Genomic DNA, 25,616 nt, shown 5'->3' with positions numbered 1-25,616 from the left:
TACACAGATAAATATATGGATGAGCGATGACCGAGCGGCAAATGCAAGATGCAATAGATGGTTTAAAATACAGTATGTACATATGAGATTAATAATGTTTACATGACTTGCATTATAAGTGGCATTATTAAAGTGACTAGAGATACATTTATTAAATGGATATTGATTTCAAGTCTGTACGTAGGCAGCAGCCTCTCTGTGTTAGCGATGGCTGTTTAACAGTCTGATGGCCTTGAGATAGAAGCTGTTTTTCAGTCTCTCGTTCCCAGCTTTGATGCACCTATACTGACCTCGCCTTCTGGTTGGTAGCGGGGTGAACAGGCAGTGGCTCGGGTGGTTGTTGTCCTTGATTATCTTTTTGGCCTTCCTGTGACATCGGGTGCTGTAGGTGTCCTGGAGGGCAGGTAGTTTGCCCCCGGTGATGCGTTGTGCACACCGGACCACCTTCTGGAGAGCCGTGTGGTTGTGGGCGGTGCAGTTTCCATACCAGGCGGTCTCAATTGTGCATCTGTAAAAGTCACATTTCTTCAGCCTCCTGAGGTCCTGTCGTTTCCCTCTACTGTTTCCTGAAGTCCACATTCCTCTTCTTTGTTTTGTTGACGTTGAGTGAGATGTTGTTTTCCTAACACCACACAGGAGCGTCGTCTGCAAACTTGATGATTGAGTTGAAGGTGTGCATGGCCACACAGATATTGGTGAACAGGGAGGGGGGGCTTAGCACGCACCCTTGTGGGGTCCCAGTGTTGAGGTTCAGCAAAGTGGAGATGTTGTTTCCAACCTTCGCCACCTGGGGGACCCAATTGCACAGGGGGTGTTGAGACCCAGGGCCTCAAGCTAATTGATGAGCTTGGAGGGTACTATGGTGTTGAATGCTGAGCTGTAATCAATGAACAGCATTCTTACATAGGTATTCCTCTTGTCCAGGTGGGATAGGGCAGTGTGCAGTGTGATGGCAAATGCATCCCCTGTGGAGCTATTGGGGCGGTATGCAAATTGAAGTGGGTCTAAGGTGGAAGGTAAGTTGGAGGTTATATAATCCTTGACTAGTCTCTCAAAGCACTTCATGATGACAGAAGTGACTGCAAGGGGCAATAGTCATTTAGTTCAGTTACCTTTGCCTTCTTGGGTACAGGAACAATGGTGGCCATCTTGAAACATGTGGGGACAGCAGACTGGGATAGGAAGAGATTGAATATGTCCTTAAACACACCAGCCAGCTGGTCTGACACGGTAGGGATGCCCTCTGGGCCAGCAGCCTTGCGAGGGTTAACGCATTTAAAATGTCTTACTCACGTCGACCACGGAGAAGGAGAGCCCACAGTCCTTGGTAGCGGGCAAAGAAGGTGTTTAGTTTGTCTGGAAGCAAGACGTCGGTGTCAGTGACATGGCTGGTTCTCTTTTTGTAGTCCGTGATTGCCTGTAGACCCTGCCACAAACGTCTCGTGTCTGAGCCGTTGAATTGAGACTCCTCTTTATCCCTATACTGACATTTTGCTTGTTTGATTGCCTTGCGGAGGGAATAACTTCACTGTTTATATTCTGGGAAATTTTGCGCTTTCAATTTTGCGCGAATGCCACCATCTATCCACGGTTTCTAGTTCGTGTAGGTTTTAATAGTCACAGTAGGTACAATATCTCCAATGCATTTCCTTATAAACTCACTCACCGAATCAGTGTATACATCAATATTATTCTCTGAGGCTGCCCGGAACATGTCCCAGTCCGCGTGATCAAAACAAAATCTGAAGCGTGGATTCCGATGGGTCAGACTAGCGTTGAATGGTTCTCGTGGTTCACGGCTCCATCCTGTTTGAGTTTCTGCCTATAGGACGGGAGGAGCAAAATGGAGTTGTGGTCAGATTTGCCAAAGGGAGGGCCTTGTATGCACCGCGCAAGTTAGATTAGCAGTTATCCAGTATATTGCCCGCACGAGTGCTACAATTAATATGCTGATAGAATTTAGGTAGCCTTGTTCTCAAATTTGCTTTGTTAAAATCCCCAGCTACAATAAATGCAGCCTCAGGATATATGGTTTCCAGTTTGAATAGAGTCCAGTGAAGTTCCTTGAGGGCCGTCGTGGTATCGGCTTGAGGGCGGATATACACGGCTGTGACAATAACCTACGAGAATTCTCTTCGGCGATAATACGGTCAGCATTTGATTGTGAGAAATTCTAGGTCAGGTGAACAAAAGGACTTGAGTTCCTGTATGTTGTTACAATTACACTATGAGTGATTAATCATGAAGCATACACTCCTGCCCTTCTTCCCAGAGAGATGTTTATTTCTGTCGGCGCGACGCATGAAGAATCCCAGGGCTGTACCTCCGACAACACATCCCGAGAGCTATGTTTCTGTAAAACAGAGTATGTTACAATCCCCGATGTCTCTATGGAAAGAAACCCGTGACCTAATTTTGTCTACCTTGTTATCTAGAGACTGGACATTGGAGAGTAATATACTCAGAAGCGGTGGGTGGTGTGCACGCATCCGGAGTCTGACCTGGAGGCCGCTCCGTCTACCTCTTCTGCGGCGACTTTGTTTTGGGTCGGCCTCTGGGATCAGATCAAATGCCCTGGATGGTGGTGCGAACAAAGGATCCGCTTCGGGAAGTCGTATTCCTGGTCGTAATGTTGAGAAGTTGACATCGCTCTGATATCCAATAGTTCTTCCCGGCTGTATGTAATAACACTTGAGATTTTCTGGGCAAACGATGTAAGAAATAATACATAAAAACCTAAATACTGCATAATTTCTTAAGGACTAGAAGTGAGGCGACTTTCTCTGTACTAGTAGGTGCAGTAATTAGGCCTACAGTGTTACAACACATACAGTATGTACCTGTAGACAGGTCTAGACTACATCATGGCAGATATCATGACAAAGGAATCATTCCAAAAGTTTAAAACCCACCCCACAATGCTCGTTTAGCCATCTCAAGCTCTTCGAAAGCATTGAAAACGCAAACAAATACTTTTTATATCACCAGGGCTAGTTCAATAGCCAAATGTTGTCGAACATTGCAGATAGAAATAGCACAAATAGAGCCGACTAAATTCCTTATTCTTCATGTCATAGAGGCATGCTTGTTCTACAAAGCCAATTTCTATCTGAACAATCCAAAACATTGCGTCCTGCTGAACGCTCCCCAGGTCTAGCACAAAGTCTACATGAGGAAGAGCTCACAGCCGTAGTGTCACTATCAGAGGGGCTTCTGGTAAACATAGTTCACCACAATGTTAGGGCTCCAGACCACAGCAACAGACTAAGAACTGTTTTTTAGTCCAGAAATTGCCTTAAATCGGCAATCAGCAGTTAAAACAATAACAATTCAATATCCCCACCAATGTTTAGATGAAAAGCTGAGAGATAGGGCTGGGGAAATGTAACCACTCTCAAATTCATAGACAGAGCTATGGATACAATGACTGGCCATCCATGATATCAAAATTATAGTTTTAACCATGTTTTGAGGCTATATAGTGTTTGTTTACCAACATTGGCATGAAATAAGTGTATATTTTGGGTTCTGATTGGGTACGACAATTGAACTAAGCTCATGAGGCTTTTATTAGTTATATTATTCAAGAATCAATGGGAACATTTAATTAATTCAGAAGTCCAAAAATGGATGGAGGAACTGCAGATTGCAACTTTAATATGGGTCCGGGAAACTGGTTCAAATGGCTAAGAAAACTCTGTTTTTGGATTTAGAACTTCAACAGCAGTCATGTTGGCATCAATAATTTAATTTTGGAACACTAAACAATAATCTTCCTCTCGCAAGGACACATACACACATAATAAACAGACCCCCATATTTTCCACTGAAAAGGACAACAGGAGCGAGTAGACAGAATCAAAGATGCCTTCCATAATCCTGTTGCGTGATTTCACGGGCCTCCTCTGAAAAGGCCCTGACAAAGACACTTTCTGCTCCCCTAGGGAACTCCATCCCAAAATATACACCCACCATCCCTCCCCCCTCCATCACAAATACATAAAACACTCCATCACAAATACATACAATCCCCCCCCCACCCCCCTCCTGAGCCGCCAGAGTTAGGGCAATTTTATGCTGATTTTATGGGTGAGAGGATGGGAACCACTGCCAGACAGAGAGAAAGAGAGGGAGATTGAGAGTGAGGAGTAAAGAGGAGAAGGAATGAAGGGAGAAAAGGGGAGGGCCTCTTTCCACTCTCTCTCCATCTGACCATAACTCTCCCTAACTCCCTTCCCTCACACTATTCCCTCTCTCCCTCACTTCTCTCTACCTTTCCCTAACCCCCCTCGCCTTCATCCAGTCTCTCAATATTCTATGTACAGCTCTGCCTCTCATCCCCCGACTCTCCCCCTTTCCTCCATCCCTCCTGCTGCTGTATTGTAGTAGTAAGCCAGGCCAGGCGTGTGTTAGAGCCCGCGGGGCTGAAGGGGTTAAGGTGAAGGTTTGGAGGGTAAAGCAGACCCCCGCTGCCCCCTTCCCACCCACAAGCCCCTGCTGCTGAGGTAGAAAGACAAATGTTAATCACAACAGACCTAGCGCTCACACACACACACACACAAAAATAAATATGGGCACACAAACGTATGCTGGAATACAGACACACACACTTCACTAGTTCGTCTTTGTCATTGTCCCACAACTAAACCAGAAGTCTAACAGTAATCAAAACAAGCCTATCAATATCCTGAACTAGGCCAGACCCCATAAAGATGTGTTAACAGAAGCTGCTGTACACATCACAACTCCACCTACAACACATCTCCATTCACACCAAAATAAAACAACCCCACTTCCTCCCAAAACAAATATCCACTCCATTAGTGAGAACATGTTGGCTCTGACAGTGAGTGACAAGGGGAAAACAACCTATAGCGTATTTCATCTCCAGTGTGTGACAGACACACATAGTCCCTATCTTTTTCTCCTGTAGGTGACAATTGAAATCACCTAGCTATCAGCTATCATCACTGGGTACTATTCCTCTATTTACACCCCGAGTGAAGGCAGGCACGGGAGTGCCAGCAAGCTCAGGAGTGGCCATTGATCCTTCAACATACGTGTTTGTGTTTTCCAGCATATAGGCCTACATGTGTAAAAAAAAGTGCGGGGCTCAGAGAGTGTGTGTGTGTGTGTGTATGTGTGTGTCCATTAATCCCTGTGGGATTCAAGCGTGGCTAACCTGGGACATGCGCTGTGCGGCAAGGCAACACAGTCAGCCCCCAGCAGCTGAGACAACCAGCAGCCAGGGTCAGTGGCAAATCAATGTTTGGACGTCCCACCGATGCCCGTCTTTAAAAGTCGATACGCATCGCTTTGATAGGGGCTGAAAAGGGGGCCAGAGGGGGTTAATAGGTGAGTGGTGGAAGGGAGATAGGGGTGTGCGTATGATTAATAGGTAAAGGGTGGAAAGGATTAGGCTTCTCTCTGAGCTGACACCACTTCAAAGAAAGGATAGAAGCAACAAGCGGAGGGAAACAGAGATGTTAACTATTAAGTGAAAAATGAATGAGAAAAGGGTTATAGGAGTGGGTGGAGCCGACAGCTGCTTTTACCAGATTGTTGAATAGTGGTTTGGGAACTGGATTCTCAATCCTCTTAAACCGTGGTTATATAAAATATTAGAGTTTGCGGCATTACTGTGCAAGGTAGAGATTGCAAAACAATTATTATTATGCCCATCGGTTGAATGTTTCAACCTCTTAAGAAGTGGTGTTTTTCCTTCTAGTTCCCAGTTTCAAAAAGCATTGAAAACTACACTAACCTTTGAGTTTCTGCAGCCAGAAATGGGCCATCTTCAGCACGGAATTCTGACAAGGTAAAAAATTTAAACAAATAAAGCAGCATCATGCTCTGGGAAACACAACACAACAATGCACCCATTTTAGTCAGAGCTTTTTGTATTTTTTATATTTAACCTTTATTTAATTAGACAAGTCAGTTAAGAAAAAATTCTTATTTACAATGACGGCCTACCAGGGAACAGTGGGTTAACTGTCTTGTTCAGGGGCAAAAAGACAGATTTTTACCTTGTCAGCTCGGGGATTTGATCCAGCAACCTTCCGGTTACTGGCCCAACGCTCTAACCACTCGGCTCCCTGCCGCCCCAGGAAAATATAAGGAAATGTACATCTTTGTTTTAAATTAAACATGTAAATTGGTGCCTGTTGGTGCAGGTTATACAACTACCCACGCTGATGAAAAACCAACATTAGAAAGAGTCTAATGGTTAAATTATAAACCAAAGCTCTATATATAACAAGATAATAGTTATCTAGTTCGACAGACCTTAGACGGCTCCTGTTATGACTTATATTTGTCCTTATAATTATTATTAGTTATCTGTTCTATATAGAGCTAGCCAACGTGGTGTTTTGGCCTCATGGTTTCTGATGTTTTCAAAGTTAGCCAGCTGTGTGTAGTGTAAACATAATTAACTTATAAGTCTGATCCACCGGTCGGTCGTGACTTGTATCTGCACTATGATTGGACGATACAGACCGCAATGCTGTATTGGATGAGTAGTTTGTTTGCCCCCCCCCAACTCTGGTATGTACACAGTCTTGTAGTCTTGTACCCTTGAACTGTTCTTACATATATCACAGTTTATTTTAAGCGAATTCTAATCTTTTGAATTAATGGTTAACCCGGAGATTTTTGTACCTATTCAACATTTGTAACCACAATAACCAGCATGTTTTTGAAATGTGTATGCTGGCGTGTCAGTCACGGGAACCATAAACGCGGGAAGAGGGCCATGGCCCATTGGAGCCCTTTACATCTATAGAACTAACCCGATTATAAACAACCAGTTAACTGATGTAAACTGCAACTCAGTGGGAGCTGGGCACAAATTTCCATCATCACCAGTACAAACTGTGACGTTTTAGCTTTTCATTAAGACACTGTGTGAGTGTCAGCCACGTCTCTATGTGACAAGCAGCGTCAGATTTAAAAATAGAGTGGTGACAAACTACAAGAAGAAACGCATTATACAGGCACACACCAGGGTTTCCGTTAGCCGGCTTTGGGCAAAAAAAGAATAATGAAAAGCCGATAAATAAAACTGTTGCCGGCCAAAATGACAGGGGGGAAAAAAATCACATTACAAAATAATGCTTTTTATTAATTGATGGAAATACCAGTCGATGGAAATACATTTGACCATCATGCTCATCTGTCTATAGGTTAATTTGCATCATTTTGTTGAATTAAATAGACCTGTGCATTTTCGTTAGTCATCATGTAACGTCATCTTATTTATCCAACAACTATCCCGTGGGAACAGCATACAAAGCCTATTTTCAGCGGGATTTCTCCTGTAGCTCCTCAACTGGTTGCTGCTGGAGTAAAATGTGAATCTATAAGCCCAAGCGCTACAATTCTAAAAGCAATCCTGTGTTAAAAAAACATTTAAGGGCAAACAATAGGTTATCAGTGCGTCACCCACAACTTTACAATGTCAGCTGGAGGCCGTATGCATTTTGAAAACATACTTAAATGTTTTATTTCCTATTATTTATATCCTTCCTGTTTGGCACTGTCCGGGGGTATCATCGGATGGGGCCACAGTGTCTCCTGACCCCTCCTGTCTCAGCCTCCAGTATTTATGCTGCAGTAGTTTGTGTCGGGGGGCTCGGGTCAGTTTGTTATATCTGGAGTACTTCTCCTGACTTATCCGGTGTCCTGTGTGAATTTAAGTATGTTCTCTCTAATTCTCTCTTTCTCTCTCTCTCTCTCGGAGGACCTGAGCCCTAGGACCATGCCTCAGGACTACTTTGCATTATGACTCCTTGCTGTCCCCCAGTCCACCTAGCAGTGCTGCTGCTCCAGTTTCAACTGTTCTGCCTGCGGCTATGGAATCCTGACCTGTTCACTGGACGTACTACCTGTCCCAGACCTGCTGTTTTCAACTCTCTAGAGACAGCAGGAGTGATAGAGATCCTGTTAATGATCGGCTATGAAAAGCTAACTGACATTTACTCCTGAGGTGCTGACTTGCTGCACCTTCGACAACTACTCTGATTATTATTATTTGACCATGCTGGTCATTTATGAACATTTGAACATCTTGGCCATGTTCTGTTATAATCTCCACCTGGCACAGCCAGAAGAGGACTGGCCACCCCTCATAGCCTGGTTCCACTCTAGGTTTCTTCCTAGGTTTTGGCATTTCTAGGGAGTTTTTCCTACCTACCGTGCTTCTACACCTGCATTTGCTTGCTGTTTGGGGTTTTAGGCTGGGTTTCTGTACAGCACTTTGATATATCAGCTGATGTAAGAAGGGCTATATAAATAAATTAGAATTGATATTATTTAGCATGTCTTACCTTGCTTCAAAGTAGCCTATAAGCAAAAACTGACCATGGAAATGTGGAGGCAATTATTATATAAAGACTTCAAGTTTGGGGAAGCTTGCAAATATCCTATAATTTCAACAACAACAGAAAAGTATTTTAAATAAAAATATAATTTTTTAAGAACTCCATCATAGTAGTGCATAGAAGAGCAAAGAAACATGGTGCTACGTGTATGAAAAGAGAGTCGACAGACAGTACAGATATTTTTTATACAGTAATTCACACACAAAAAATCTCATATATATATATATATATATATATATATATATGAGATATATATATATATGATATTTTATATATATATATATATACATATATATATGTTGTTGTTTTTTTGTAGTTTTTTAAGAGAATTGGAATTTCAGTTATGATTTTAATCTGCACATTGTTGTGGAACAGTTTAATTTCAATAATAAAGTTTCTCAAAATCATTGTCACATCATTACAGATAATGTATTACTGGCTCATTTGACACGTGTATTTTGCTAATTAGATTTCTGCAGGGGCGCGGTCATCGACCTTAGGGGGTTAAACAGCATGATCATTACACAGGCGCACCTTGTGCTGGGAGACAATAAAAGGCCACTAAAATGCAATTCTGTCACACAACACAATGCCACAGATGTCTCAAGTTGAGGAAGAGTGCAATTGGCATGCTGACTGCAGGAATGTTGACCAGAGCTGTTGCCAGAGAATTAAAATGTTAATTTCGCTACCATTAAGCCCCCTCTCCAACGTCGTTTTAGAAAATTTGGCAGTCCATCCAACCGGCCTCACAACCGCAGACCACGTGTAACCACGCCAGGACCTCCACATCTGGCTTCTTCACCTGCAGGTTCATCTGAAACCCGCCACCAGGACAGCTGATAAAACTGCAGCTTTGCACACCTGAAGAATTTCTACACAAACTGTCAGGAACCGTCTCCGTGAAGCTCATCTGCATGCCTGTCATCTTCACCAGGGTCTTGACCTGACTGCAATTTCGGCGTCGCAACTGACTTCAGTTGGCAAATGCTCACCTTCGATTGCCACTGGCACGTTGGAGAAGTGTGCTCTTTACAGTTGAATCCCGGTTTCAACTGTACCTGGGCAGATAGCAGACAGCGTGTATGGCGTCGTGTGGGCGAGTGGTTTGCTGATGTCAATGTTATGAACAGAGTGGGGTGGGGTTATGGTATGGGCGGACAGGCATAAGCTATGGAAACGAACACATTGCATTTTATCAATGGCAGCAGAGATACCGTGACAAGATCCTAAGGTCCATTATCATGCCATCCATCTGCCAATCATCACCTCATGTTTCAGCATGATAATGCACGTCCCCATGTTGGAAGGATCTGTACACAATTCCTGGAAGCTGAAAATGTCCCAGTTCTTACATGGTCTGCATACACCAGACATGTCACCCACTGAGCATGTTTGAGATACTCTGGATTGATGTGTACGACAGCGTGTTCCAGTTCCCAGCAATCTCCAGCAACTTTGCACAGCCATTGAAGAGGAGTGGAACAACATTCCACAGGACACAATCAACAGCCTGATCTACTCTATGCGAAGGAGATGTGTCACACTGCATGAGGCAAATGGTGGTCACACCAGATACTGACTGGTTTTCTGATCCACGCCCCTACTTTATTTTGTATTCCCAGTCATGTGAAATGCAAAGATTAGAGCTTAATGAATGTATTTAAATTGACTGATTTCCTATATTAACTGTAACTCAGTAAAATCTTTGAAATAGTTGCATGCTGCATTTATATTTTTGTTCAGTGTAAATTGATTCAAATTTAAAAGCTAAAAGTCAACTAATGTGAGGTTACCATCCTCTGTTATATAGACATATTGATACACAGTGACGATCCATTGGTGGCTAAAGAAATGAGCGAATGGAACTCATAGACTATAGGCCATTCCTCTTTCACACCGAGCATTGGTGATTATCGAGGGGGAGATTGTTCCAAAAAATCCTTCAAATAGCTTACGGTCAAGAACTATAGTTTTAATACAAACTGTTTCTTCGCCACACTCCCCTCCCCTTCTTCTCAATTAAAGTCCTTCTTAGTTAAGTTAAAGTTCTACTCCAGACACATTGTCGTCACCCGTATTTTAGATACATTACAATAACAGCCGCAACTCAATAATCAGCTAGGCCTATTGCCACGTACGCTGACCAAATTATGGGACTCCCAATCCACAGCTATATTTTTAAAGAAGGTAATGATCCTCGATCCCTAGTGGCTAAGTCATGCTTTCTGGTGAAGTATTTTTAATTATTTGATTTATTTCTGTATAGACAAGTGTAATTATATAATTTTGGACAATTAATTCCCATTTACTTCGCTATTGGACCCACCTATGCCATTTCTCTCCTGTTCTATTGATTTTCATAATCAACTTTCTTTCGTTGTCCAGAAGCCCAAAGGCACAATCCTAATCATATTAGCAACCCACCCTGGGTTGCGTCTTTAGAGTCCCTGTCACAGATCTTCCGGGAACATTCATTACGCACACCTGTCCCCTGTTCCCACTGATTAGTACTTGTATAAGTGTGCCCTTTGGTTTCCATTGGGCTGTCGATTATTGTTACAATATCCGTTAGTGCGTGTGCTGTGTGTTTTTGGCTTTTTTGCCCTTGTGGATTGCGCAGATGATTATGTGTCTCGTCCCGTGTGTTAATAATTGTGCGCGTGTGTATTTATTCAAGGTACTCCTCACTCTTTTGTTTTGGTTTCAACCCTGTGTTTTGTGTACGTGCCCTTACACGGCACGCCGTAATTTGGGTTTAATTTAAAAAACTATTACGCATTCCTGCATCTGTCTCCCGATCCTTCATGCCAATGTGCCAGTCCCCCTCTTTCTAAGTTTCTAAAAGAGATTTTCATTTTATTGGCCACTTCATTACATGAGCTGCATGTTCTGTTAAGATTAACTACCATAATCTAAATGTGATTTCTGTCATTCTCAGCACCGTGGGTGGACACCCTTCCCGGTCACGTTGTCTGGCACCACATTTTCCTAACAGAAACTCTGGCACACACAGAAACACTGAAGATTGAGAGGTATCAAACACACATTCAACCAATGAGTTATAGCGGTGTACTACGGATTCATAAACAGTATTAAATATGCACAGTATTAATCTAGTATATAAACTACATATATGCCTAAACCTATTGTTAGTCTTACCAATAACTCATCTCTAAATGAACGACACACATTTGCCCACAGAGCAGGCAGAATGTCTGTTGTTGGTTTTTGCATAATCACAGAAACGACTGGTTAGCAGTTTGATTGAATGTTATATTGAATAGGAATCCTGCTTGTTAGAGGACAGCTTCTATATGGAGAGTAGCAGTTCTGCAGTGAGAAGAAAAGGTTGAAAACCCCTCAGCATCCCTCTCCTCTACAACAAGATGAAGGGCCCTGTAGTGCCTGCCTCTTCTTGTTCCTCCTTTCTCCCTTCCCCTCCTCTCCCCTCTCTTTCTTGGCCAGGGGTTAAACTGCTGCACTCTAACCTCGCCTTGGCAATCCCTCCTTTCTCTCTCCCACTCTCCCTACCTCTCTCTCTCTCTCTCTTATCTTTAAGAGATTTATTTCACCGTATGTAGTGGTTCGGATTAAGGCCCCGGCCTGTATGGCCTGGGGATAAAGACATTGTTTTAGCAGCCGCCAGTTTCTTACTGAGGAGGCAGCGACTTGCCGGGAGGAAGCTGCCGCTACTTAACATCCACAATGGCCGCCATTGTAGGGCCGGGGCTGCAGGGGCCTGCTTCAGAGGCCGTCTAGACTTTGAGCCAGCTAGTCAAGGAGCTGCAGGTGAAAATCCCATCAGCCACTGGAGTGAAAGTTAACTAAGGTAACCTGCTGTGAACCTGATGACGATGTCAAGCCAACATATGGCCCCAAATGTCTATTGTCGGAACGAAGGGCTTTCTTCCCACTCAAGAAACTGGAGAGGGGGTGAGAGAGGGGCATGGTGGAAAGGGGTTAGGAGCCTAAAGGAAGGAGGAATAACTATGGTCATGGCTTTACTTCTGGATCACTAGACTTATTTTGTCTAGGAGGAGCCCTACCACCAGAACACAATTAAAGGAGTAGGCAGATTAACTGCCATCTTTCAACTCGCACTGAATGACGTTTAAAACAAGCTTTTCTCCCCTCTATCCTCACTCCAAAATCACACAGCCAATGGCATTACATTTCATGCTGATTTAGTAGGCAATGGGCCCAAGAAAGGAAATGTCTCACTGACGATATGGTCCTTAAATTTACTTGTGTTGATCAGTCTGTGTTAACAGCCTGGGTCAGTAAAAGTAGATATTAGGGTTTAGGCCTATGTACTGTGTGTCCTAAAAAAAAAAACTCAGCTGCACCATACTGGGGGAAAGCACTGCTGTTTACATTCCTACTGTAGGTACAGTGGTTGCTCCACTAAACGTTATGCGATTATGCTGCGGTTCAGTACGGTACCCTGCATCACCACTTCATTGCTCCAGACCAGCGCAAGGGGGAGTTAGAGCACGGATTATACTTTTGGGTCCTACTGTGTCTCTGACTGACAATGAAACCTAAATATAAAGTGATAATTGTGCACGACTTCATTGTTACAACTAACTGTTGTTACACTAAGGTTTTTATTATTTTATTAGGATTATTTTGCTCTTACTGCGGTACTGCAGGCCACTCCCAACCGGTCACATTGTACAGTGCCTGAGTGGCGCAAAGGTCTAAGACACTGCATAGCAGTGCAAGCTGTGTTGCTACAGATGCTGGTTCAATACCTGTGCTGGCCTTGACTGGGAGACCCATGAAATGACTGTAGGTTTTTGGTTTCTCTCCGTCGAAAAACAGAAATAAATCATTCTAAATAACAAACTGGCTTTATTTACAAATTATTATCAATGTCTCACCCAATGTTCAAGAATGGCCTTTTTCCTCGCTCATTTTATGTTATTTGAAAAATATTTATCCAAAATAGTTTTTTTTTTAAACAAAGCGATTATTATTAATTTAGAATTATATAAAAGCATGTTGGATATTCTCACAGATATATTATTAACCCCTTTATGAGCAGGACAATATATAAATTGGTCATATTTGTCATGGCAAGGACAGCCTACTCCTTCCTCCCCGTGGGGGAATTGAACCCAGGTCCCCCGCGTGCCCGCACGACACGGGGATTCTTTAGGTAAATAGCCCAGTACTGTAGCCTACTGCCGACCATCACACTGTACAGTGCCATATTTCCCGTTCCAACCTAACAGAAACCCAAGGGTTTTTTCATTTTTCTTGTAATAGAAACACCATAATATTAAATCCAATTAATTAAGCAAGTACCAGTCAAAAGTTTGGACACACCTACTCATTCCAGGATTTTTCTTTATTTTCTACATTGTAGAATAATAGTGAAGACATCACAACCATGAAATAACACATAAGGATTCAGTTACGAACAAATTCTTATTTACAGGGACAGTGTCACGCCTTGGTCATAGTATTTTGTGTTTTCGTTATATATTTGGTCAGGCCAGGGTGTGACATGGGTTTATTTTGTTGTGTTTCGTATTGGGGTTTTGTAGGCATTGGGATTGCGGCTGAGTACGGTACCCTGCATAGGTTTGGCTGCCTGAGGCGGTTCTCAATCAGAGTCAGGTGATTCTCGTTGTCTCTGATTGGGAACCATATTTAGGTAGCCGGGGTTTCACTCTGTATTTTGTGGGTGATTGTTCCTGTCTTTGTGTTTGCACCAGATAGGGCTGTTTCGGTTTTCATTATTTCATTTCGTTAGTTTTGTAGTTTCTGTATGTATAGGTTTTCCTTCATTAAAATATATCATGAATCATCATCACGCTGCATTTTGGTCCGATCCTTGTTCTACCTCTTCGTCAGAGGAGGAGATAGAAGAGAGCTGTTACAGACAGCCTACTCCTTCCTCCCCGTCAGGGAATTGAATCCCGGTCTCACACATGACACAGGGATTCTTTAGCTAAATAGCCCAGTACTGTAGCCTACTGCCGACCGTCACATCGTACAGCGCCATATTTCCATTCCATCCTAATGGAAACCCAGAGGGTTTTTTGTTTTTCTTGGAATAGAAACACCATAATATTAATCCAATAAATTAAGCAAAATTTCTTATAATCAGTCCCAAATAATATGTTCTTACAAAAAAAGGTTTTAAATTCTCTAGTACAGCCACTATTGAAGGCTAACAAAAGCTTATCAAAGATACCCTCTGGTGGTTAAACTAGCACTTATGGTTAATGGTACCAGTGGTTCACACAAATAACGTGCCATAGAATTCTGTGGCAGTACACTGCAACTTTTAAAGGACGAACCAATGTACTTTATGGTTGCTGCAGGGAATCTATCTATACAGGCTACATACTGTATATGTGAGTAGGGTCTGGGGATTCTCCAATTACACTGAATCTAAAGCCGACAAGCACAGCATAACGGGGAAAAGGACAAAGAGCTTCATGAAGATCTGACCCTGGTAATAACACAGTTATTTCATCTGCACAGCTATCTGAGAGCTACCAGGATAAGACTTAAGGAGGAGAGGGAGAGGGAGATGTCTCCAGGATAGTTGGGAAGCAACCCAATTTCACAGCTTCACGACTGAGCAGAGCAGCATATGGACAGTAGCGAAGCAAGCTCTGTGACAGGCTCCGCTCTGCGTATCTATCAACACTGATGTTCCCAGTTAGCCTCCATACGGGTCCAACATTATGTCAAACACGGGCTACGCCTCAGTGAGCGAGGAGCTAGCTAGGCGCTGCCTTCCTCCACACTACGTGTTTGTGTATGGGGGATAATGAAAAGAATGCTTACTGTCATTGATATCTCAAGTCATATGGAGTGCACTGACTTCCTCTCTCTCTATCCTACAGTACATTGTGATGTGAATTCCACGTTCCAAGCATCAAGCGTGCCAGGACAACATTAGTTCTAGAATAAACAAACTCCCAATTCCAGATTGTAGACCTAACTAGGCGCCTGAGAACATAATAATTCTAGACTGGCTAGGTTAAGTGTCAGTGCTGAGCATTCCACCTTACTTGTGGGTAAAAAAGATGCACTGCAACAGAACTACTTCGGGTTATAACACATTTCTCCCCATATGGTGCAACCATCTGGCTCATTCACACATTTAAAAACTCAGTACCTGTGAAAAACTCAAATTACCCCTTCAAAGACATAACGATTCCCTAGAAAACCTGCTTTGGGGTTGCCCCTAACAACTGATCTAGGGTCAAATGCAGGTAAATCTCCTTAAAATGGTACGGTTAGGGCTGGCGACTTTGAGAGGTTGGGGCAGGGGTTTTCAAACTTGTTTTGCCCAGAGACCCCAGCCCAGGCAAAGCGGAGACACAGGGAACCTCATCATATAAAGCAAGTTATGTCTCGTCTTGTCTGATCAGGTGAATGACAATGGAAAGTAATGTAAACATAATCAACATTTTTCAATTAACAGATTTGGTAGACAGTTTCGATATTTTTATATCCCGACAGCTCATTGGAATAGGAAGTGTAAACTTTTTTTATCCCCTTTTTATGGTATCCAAATAGGTAGATACAGTCTTGTCTCATCGCTGCAACTCCTGTACGGACTCAGGAGAGGCGAAGGTCGAGAGCTGTGCATCCTCCGAAAGCCAACCCAGTCTAAAACCGCACTGCTTCTTAACACAATGCCCTCTTGACCCGCAAGCTAGCCGCACCAATGTGTCGGAGGAAACACGGTACACCTGGCGACCGTGTCAGCGTCACCGTGTCAAGCAATGAGGTCGAAGGAATTGTCCGTAGAGCTTCGAGACAGGATTGTGTCGAGGAACAGATCTGGGGTAGCATTGAAGGTCCCCAAGAACACAGTGGCCTCCATTAATCTTAAATTGAAGAAGTTCGGAACCACCAAGACTCTTTCTAGAGCTGGGCTCCCAGCCAAACTGAGCAATCGGGGGAGAAGGGCCTTGGTCACTCTGACAGAGCTCCAGTTCCTCTGTGGAGATGGGAGAACCTTCCAGAAGGACAACCATCTTGGCAGCACTCCACCAATCAGGCCTTTATGGTAGAGTGGCCAGATGGAAGCGACTCCTCACTAAAAGGCACATGACAGCCCGCGTGGAGTTTGCCAAAAGACACCTAAAGGACTCTCAGACCATGAGAAACAAGATTATCTGGTCTAATGAATCCAAGATTGAACTCTTTGGCCTGAATGCCAAGCGTCACATCTTGAGGAAACCTGGCAACTCCGTACGGTGAAGCATGGTGGTGGCAGCATCATGCTGTGGGGATATTTTTCAGCGGCAGGGACTGGGAGACTGGTCAGGATGAAGGGAAAGATTAACAGAACAATTTACAGAGAGATCCTTCATGAAAACCTGCTCAGGACCTCAGACTGGGGCGAGGTTCACCTTCCAACAGGACAACGACCCTAAGAACACAGCTAAGACAATGCAGGATTGGCTTCAGGACAAGTCTCTGAATGTCCTTGAGTGGCCCAACCGAGCCTGAAATTGAACCCAAACTAATATCTCTGGAGAGACCTGAAAATAGCGGTGTAGCGACACTCCCCATCCAACCTGACAAGAGCTTCAAGGGATTTGCTAAGAATGGGAGAAACTCCCCATCTACATGTGTACAAGCTTGTAGCGCAATACCCAAGACTCGAGGCTGTAATCACTGGCAAAGGTGCTTCAACAAAGTACTTAGTAAAGGGTCTGAATACTTATGTAAATATCTAAAAACCTGTTTTTGCTTTGTCATTATGGAGTATTGCGTGTAGATTTAATGAAGGGGGAAAAACGATTTAATCCATTTTAGAATAAGGATGTAAAGTAACAATGTTGAGAAAGTCGAGGGGTCTGAATACTTTCCAAATGCACTGTATACATATAAGTTGCGGACCACGTGCAGTACCTCGGCCGCGGATCCCAGTTTCAAAAAGGATGGATCTCCCTCCAAGACATGTAGAGTAGTGTACTGTACATATGGCGCCCAGAGGCTGCTAGCTGCCGATGATGACAGAGTAAAGCTTTGCCTTTGGCGTCTACATGCTGGTGCCATCATATTGTAGCAAGGATCTGAGGATCACATGAGGAGCCTGTCAGACAGCTATCAATCTCTAGCGGAACGACACCACCACTGCTGCTTGAAGGGTTCAATGCAGGCAACATGATACTGTTGGAAAGATGGGCAATCCTAAAGTGTTTCTGTTTCTCATACCATTATTAAAGTAGCTAGGTGGACACTATTTGGTTCTGTTGATTTTTCACCTCAAATTTTTTTTAAATCACAGCTCAAGATGTTTGTGTGGGGTACTTTCTGGACCACCTCAGAAAAAGACCCATGGGAAACACTCAACCTGAATGTATTTTTAGCTTGAAGACACAGCATTGGGGGTGTTTTAAAGTTGCCCTTGTATCTGCTTTCACTGAGACTAGTCAGTCTACACTCAGCATACATTTACATATTTGTCATTTAGCAGTGCATTCATCTTAAGATAGCTTGGTGAGACAACTACATCAATGCAGTTTGTAGTTATCCTGCCTTAGCATCAATGATTCACGTAAACAAACTAAGAGTATGCAATGACTTGGCCTACCACTACACAAGGGCATTAGGTAGAGAGGCAAGGTTGAATGTGTATTCACTAGCATATTTCACAAAGCCATTGCTCTAATCTGTTAGCCCCGTCATGTTGCTGTCATCATAGCAGAGTCCTCTCTTACTATCCAGTAACGGAGAAACTACAACTACAGAACGGCTTTCTTTCCTCACCTTGAAAACTAGACAGGAACTAGCCTAGATGAATGTCCTGAGGTATTATGACAATGAAGCTCTAAGGAAGAGAATGGTGGGGTGGATCTGAGCATGCACTAGTGTACTTAAACAGTGACAACACTGAATATGCAAATTCCCTCTGACACTCAGAGAAACAGAACGCCCATGGAACAATCATGTGAGAGAATGATGTGTGACAACAAATTAGCCAAATGTTGAGCAATGACAAATGGCACAACTCATCCCTCACAATGACAGCCATTGGCTGTGACCTACATTCCGTTGTGAAAAATGGGCTGCTTCCCAAATAAGGGGCCAATACTCCCCATCTAAACGCCAGCATATTCCCAGTAAGCGTATGTACCCAGGTCGTGTAAATGGGGGTGTTGCTGGCTGGCTGAGGAACAGTTACAGCCCCCAGAGGAGATACGGAGTGGTTAAGGAGATGCAAGACAGACCACACACTCCAGACTGTAGGTTACACGTTTATTTTGGCACGGCATGGCACTTGATTTTTCTAACCTTAATAAATGACCCACAGTATCAGACACCAATAATAGAAATAGAACAAGAGGGTGAAGATTATTTTGTAGTTTCCTTCTGCAGGGTGATCAGTTAGGCTATTCCAAGTTCCTCTGGGTAAAGATGCTAAAGTTTCAGTATGAGAAGTAGTGGAGCCATAGGTGTTGGCCAAAGTCCTGACTCAATACAAAATCCTGTCAGTCAACTCAAATATCTGTGTAACAGGTAGAGTTGCAAAGGGTCGGAAACTTTCCGGTAAATTTCCGGAATTTTAAATGGGAAGTTAAGCCATGGAATTTGGGAAATGTTCGTGGGCAAGGAATAATTAACTACATCTCCACCCCTCACCCACTATTCTACAAGAGCACAGACACAAGGGACAACAGACAAACCGGTCTCTACATTGCAGATGAGCTGAAGGCAGTCATCAATGACCTTGGACCACAGATTGTCTGTCACCAGTGCAAATACTATGCTGCGAACTTGAATGCTGCTTGGTCTAAAGTGGAGGAGTCCTACCCTCACATCACACCCATTGGAGACTCCAGTCACCTAAGTTATAGACTGTTTTCTCTGCTACCGCACGGCAAGATGTACTGGAGCGCCAAGTCTAGGACCAAAAGGGTCCTCAACAGCTTCTAGTACCAAGTATTATACTGCTGAACAAGTCATAAAAATCACCACCAGACAATGCACATTGACACACACCACCACCGTACATTGCTGCTACTCGTTGTTTGTTTGTTACCTATGCATAGTCACTGACTCGGTACCGTTGCCCCCTGTATATAGCCTCGTTATTGTTATTGTGTTAATTTTTAGAATTACTTTTTATTTTAGCCTGCTTGGTAAATACTTGAAGTGCACTTTTGGTTAAGGGCTTGTAAGTAAGCATTTCACGGTAAAGTCTACACTTGTTGTATTCGAAGCATGTGGCAAATAAAGTTTGATTGATTTAGCTGTGCTGCTCATGCATTGAATCTGCTCCTCAAGGACATCATGGCACTGAAAACAACGGATACACTCTACAAGAGAGCCAATGAAATGGTTAGGGTTCTGCAGGGTCATCAAGTTATAGCAGCAATCTACCTCACTAAGCAAAGTGAGAAGAATAAGAGCACCACATTGAAGCTGCCCAGCAACACCCATTGGGGTGGTGTTGTCATCATGTTTGACAGCCTCCTGGAGTGGAAGGAGTCTTTCCAAAAAAATGGCTATATCACAGTTTGCCAATATGGACAGCCTCATCAAGAAGAGCCTCCTGGATGATGTATTTTGGGAGAGAGTGGTAAGCAACCTGAAACTCCTGAAACCTATTGCAGTAGCCATTGCATGGATTGAGGGAGACAATGCCATCCTGTCTGATGTTCAGACTCTGCTTGCAGATGTAAGAGAAGAAATCCGTACTGCCCTGCCCACTTCACTGTTGCTCCAAGCAGAGGAAACAAAAGTTCTGAAATACATTAAAAAGCGTGAAGACTTCTGCCTGAAGCCCATACACGCCGCAGAGTACATGTTGGACCCCAAGTATGCTGGCAAGAGCATCCTGCCTGGTGCAGAGATCAGCAAGGCCTATGGTGTCATCACTACCGTGTCTCGCCACCTTGGCCTGGATGAGGGCAAGGTACTTGGCAGTCTGGCGAAGTACACTTCCAAGCAAGAGCTTTGGGATGGAGATGCCATATGGCAGTCGTGCCAACATATCTCATCAGCCACCTGGTGGAAGGGACTTTGTAGATCTGAGGCTCTTTCACATGTTGCCTCAATCATCCTCCAAATCCCACCAACATCAGCCGCCTCAGAGCACAACTGGTCCTTTTTTGAGAACACAGCAAAGCACGCAACAGGCTGACTAATACAAGGGTTGAAAAATTGGTGGCCATCCGGACAAATTTGAGGCTTTTTGAGCCTGACAACAAGCCAAGGTTGGAAAGTGACAGTGAAGATGATGCCTCAGAGTCTGATGTTCAAGGAGGTGGGCATTGAGGAGGTCCAGGGAGAAGACATGGAAGGCTGAGAGGAAGACAACCAAAGCATTAGTCTAGAAACAATCACTTTATAGATCCATGTTGAAAAGGATTTTGGGAGATGCAATGGATCATTGGGGATCATTAAATACTCCCGTTCATTTGTTGTTCGGTGAAATCATCCCATGTGAAGAGAACTAATTTAATTAAAAGTTCAATTCATAACTAAATAGTTTTTTATTTATATTGGAGGGATTTAATCATTTGCAATTATGTCTAAGTATGATAAGGTAAAGGTGCTCAAAGTTGACCCATTTTGCATACTCCACCATCCCATTAGACATCCATGTCTTCATCACTGGAAAAGATAAACGGTTGAGTATGATATAATTTAAAAGCTTACAAACAGTGTTGTCAAACTATTTTATTTCTTGAAATATATATTTTTTAATACAAATATAATTTTTTGACCATTACCGGCAATTAGCTAAAAACACGTCAACTCTGAGTTGTAGCTTAGACCCTATTTCACATCATCTGAGGTTTTTGTGTTGTACCTGCCATTGGTTGAGACAACATACTCTGGAATAAAAATGCAAAAAAAGAAGGACAAAAAGAGTTTACACGTTGTTTGATAATTGACCAGACCGAACCAGGTAAAACATATTGTTTTATCTTTGTTATTATTGGTTATTGTGTTAATGGTTGAGGGAAAAAATGATTTAATCCATTTTGAATTGATGCTGTAATGCAACACAATGTGGAAAAATTCAATGGGTATAAATATTTTTACAAAGGTACTGTAAATTATATCAATCTCAATTGTTTATCTTCTCCAGTGACGAAGATATGGATGTCTCATGGAATGGTGTGGTATGCAAAATGGGTCAACTTTGAGCACCTTAATCTTTCGAATGTTTTGGCAAACATTCACTTACTGAACACTTCTACAATGGGCAAATATGTATGGACATTTTTGTTAAAATCAAAAGGGGTGCTGTCAAAAAGTGATTGAATTCAAATGGATTTGCCCTAATATGAAGTAACGACAATATTACATTCACTACATTTACACAGTTGCTACTTAAAAGCCTGGGCAGATTATCAGAACTACAATAAAGCATTAATAGATAACTGTTCATTGGTAAACTAGGCTCATATTAAATTCATAAGAGTCAGTCAATCATTATTCTTTAGACAGGATTATTCTTTAGGCAGGATCATTTTTTGGTGACTTTAATATTCACATGGACAAGTACACAGACCCACACCAAAAGGCTTTCGGAGCCATCATCGACTCAGTGGGTTTTGTCCAACATGTCTCTGGACCTACTCACTGTCACAGTCATACTCTGGACCTAGTTTTGTCTCATGGAATAAATGTTGTGGATCTTAATGTTTTTCCTCATAATCCTGGACTATCAACAAATAATCTGCTCAGACCCCAATCAAGGAGCATCAAAAGTCGTGCTATAAATTCACAGACAACACAAAGATTCCCTGATGCCCTTCCAGACTCCCTCTGCCTGCCCAAGGACATCAGAGGACAAAAATCAGTTAACCACCTAACTGAGGAACTCAATTTAACCTTGCGCAATACCCTAGATGCAGCTGCACCCCTAAAAAATTAAAACATTTCTCATAAGAAACTAGCTCCCTGGTATACAGAAAATACCCGAGCTCTGAAGCAAGCTTCCAGAAAACTGGAACGGAAATGTCGCCACATCAAACTTGAAGTCTTCCGACTAGCTTGGTAAGACAGTACCGTGCAGTATCTAAGAGCCCTTACTGCTGCTCGATCATCCTATTTTTCCAACTTAATTGAGGAAAATAAGAACAATCCGAAATTTCTTTTTGATACTGTCGCAAAGCTAACTAAAAAGCAGCATTCCCCAAGTGAGGATGGCTTTCACTTCAGCAGTAATAAATTCATGAACTTCTTTGAGGAAAAGATCATGATTATTAGAAAGCACTCCTCTTTAAATCTGCGTATTTCTTCAAACCTCAGTTGTCCTGAGTCTGCACAACTCTGCCAGGACCTAGGATCAAGAGAGACACTCAAGTGTTTTAGTACTAAATCTCTTGACACAATGATGAAAATAATCATGGCCTCTTCCTGAAGACAAACAATGTATACGAAATGCTTCAGTCTGGTTTTAGACCCCATCATAGCACTGAGACTGCACTTGTGAAGGTGGTAAATGACCTTTTAATGGAATCAGACCGAGGCTCTGCATCTGTCCTCGTGCTCCTAGACCTTAGTGCTGCTTTTGATACCATCGATCACCACATTCTTTTGGAGAGATTGGAAACCCAAATTGGTCTACACGGACAAGTCCTGGCCTGGTTTAGATTTTATCTGTCGGAAAGATATCAGTTTGTCTCTGTGAATGGTTTGTCCTCTGACAAATCAACTGTAAATTTCGGTGTTCCTCAAGGTCCCGTTTTAGGACCACTATTGTTTTCACTATATATTTTACCTCTTGGGGATGTCATTCGAAAACATAATGTTAACTTTCACTGCTATGCGGATGACACACAGCTGTACATTTCAATGAAACATGGTGAAGCCCCAAAATTGCCCTCGCTAGAAGCCTGTGTTTCAGACATAAGGAAGTGAATGGCTGCAAACGTTCTACTTTTAAACTCGGACAAAACAGAGATGCATGTTCTAGGTCCCAAGAAACAAAGAGATCTTCTGTTGAATCTGACAATTAATCTTAATGGTTGTACAGTCGTCTCAAATAAAACTGTGAAGGACCTCTGCGTTACTCTGGACCCTGAACTCTCTTTTGACGAACATATCAAGACTGTTTCAAGGACAGCTTTTTTCCATCTACGTAACATTGCAAAAATCAGACACTTTCTGTCCAAAAATTATGCAGAAAAATGAATCCATGCTTTTGTTACTTCTAGGTTAGACTACTGCAATACTCTACTTTCCGGCTACCCGGATAAAGCACTAAATAAACTTCAGATAGTGCTAAATACGGCTGCTAGAATCCTGACTAGAACCAAAAACAATGATCATATTACTCCAGTGCTAGCCTCCCTACACTGGCTTCCTGTCAAGGCAAGGGCTGATTTCAAGGTTTTACTGCTAACCTACAAAGCATTACATGGGCTTGCTCCTACCTATCTCTCTGATTTGGTCCTGCCGTACATACCTACACGTACGCTACGGCCACAAGAAGCAGGCCTCCTAATTGTCCCTAGAATTTCTAAGAATACAGCTGGTGGCAGGGCTTTCTCCAATAGAGCTCCATTTTTATGGAATGGTCTGCCTACCCATGTGAGAGATGCAAACTCGGTCTCAACCTTTAAGTCTTTGCTGAAGACTCTTCTCTTCAGTGGGTCATATGATTGAGTGTAGTCTGGCCCAGGAGTGTGAAGGTGAACGGAAAGGCTCTGGAGCAACGAACCGCCCTTGCTGTCTCTGCCTGGCCGGTTCCCCTCTTTCCACTGGGATTCTCTGCCTCTAACCCTATTACAGGGGCTGAGTCACTGGCTTACTGGTGCTCTTTCATGCCGTCCCTAGGAGGGGTGCATCACTTGAGTGGGTTGAGTCACTGATGTGATCTTCCTGTCTGGGTTGGCGCCCCCCCCCCTTGGGTTGTGCCATGGCGGAGATCTTTGTGGGCTATACTCGGTCTTGTCTCAGGATGGCAAGTTGGTGGTTGAAGATATCCCTCTAGTGGTGTGGGGGCTGTGCTTCGGCAAAGTGGGTGGGGTTATATCCTTCCTGTTTGGCCCTGTCCGGGGGTATCATCGGATGGGGCCACAGTGTCTCCTGACCCCTCCTGTCTCAGCCGCCAGTATTTATGCTGCAGTAGTATGTGTCGGGGGACTAGGGTCAGTTTGTTATATCTGGAGTATTTCTGCTGTCTTATCCGTTGTCCTGTGTGAATTTAAGTATGCTATCCCTAATTCTCTCTTTCTCTCTCTCGCATGATGACTCCTTGTTGTCCCCAGTCCACCTGGCCGTGCTGCTGCTCCAGTTTCAACTGTTCTGCCTGCGGCTATGGAATCCTGACCTGTTCACCGGACGTGCTACCTGTCCCAGACCTATTATTTTACCATGCTGGTCATTTATGAACATTTGAACATCTTGGCCATGTTCTGTTATAATCTCCACCCGGCACAGCCAGAAGAGGACTGGCCACCCCTCAGAGCCTGGTTCCTCTCTAGGTTTCTTCCTAGGTTTTGACCTTTCTAGGGAGGTTTTCCTAGCCAACGTGCTTCAACACCTGCATTGCTTGCTGTTTGGGGTTTTAGACTGGGTTTCTGTACAGCACTTTGAGATATCAGCTGATGTACGAAGGGCTATATAAATCAATTTGATTTGATTATTGATGGAGGAAAACCATGGTTTAAGACAGCCGTTATTGATTCTCAGCCAACACAACATGTCAACAAATAACTTTTCAGTCATCGGCATATCCAACTGCCTTTGGACCAGCAACGTAAAGAGGTAAACCAATGTAATATAAATGCATTTGAGTTACAGTAATAATTAGCCTAACCCTAATAAAGGAACACATTTTATTGTAATTCCAATTTTCCTCCAAGAAAACTTCCACTTCCCCCAACACTCATGTGTCAGTTGGTTTAAAGGGGAATGGAAACATTTTAGGAAGTAAATCTAAGCAAAGAGATGTATTCAATCCACTAATTCTAAACATGTGCGTTTAACATAAAAACAACTCTATATTTAGTATTTTGATCGCCGACAAGTTTTATTTGAGCTATGGTCAGCGCCATTTTAAATTGCCGTAGTAACGATTGACGCCAGTGGAATCAGCAAATTGTCTGTGGTATTGAGTTTTCACGCGGAGAGTGAATTGAAGAGAGTGAGGTTAGCGGCGGACAACTAAGATGGCACCAGCAAGTAGTAATTCAAACATGAACTGTATAGCGCCAGGCTGTATGAATTGGCTCCAAAAATAATCCCTCTGTAAACTACCACCGGCTGCCCAAGGACCTA

General features: G+C 43.1%; 1 protein-coding gene across 7 annotated transcripts in view; it reads right to left on the bottom strand.

Annotated features, from left to right (window-relative positions):
* Positions 1-25,616, bottom strand: part of LOC109898168 (DENN domain-containing protein 1B) — a 178,057-nt gene that overhangs the window by 132,379 nt on the left and 20,062 nt on the right. Inside the window, exon 2 of one of the 7 annotated variants that reach the window (XM_031833726.1) lies at positions 5,765-5,810. The exons of the other annotated variants lie outside the window; for them this stretch is intronic. Within the exon in view, the coding sequence (XP_031689586.1) occupies positions 5,765-5,810 (46 nt within the window). The remainder of the gene's footprint in view (positions 1-5,764; positions 5,811-25,616) is intronic. 7 annotated transcript variants of the gene reach the window in all.

Source organism: Oncorhynchus kisutch, linkage group LG10 (assembly GCF_002021735.2).
Source record: "Oncorhynchus kisutch isolate 150728-3 linkage group LG10, Okis_V2, whole genome shotgun sequence".
Taxonomy (NCBI): Eukaryota; Metazoa; Chordata; class Actinopteri; order Salmoniformes; family Salmonidae; genus Oncorhynchus; species Oncorhynchus kisutch.
This window is presented reverse-complemented; position numbering and strand designations above follow the sequence as displayed.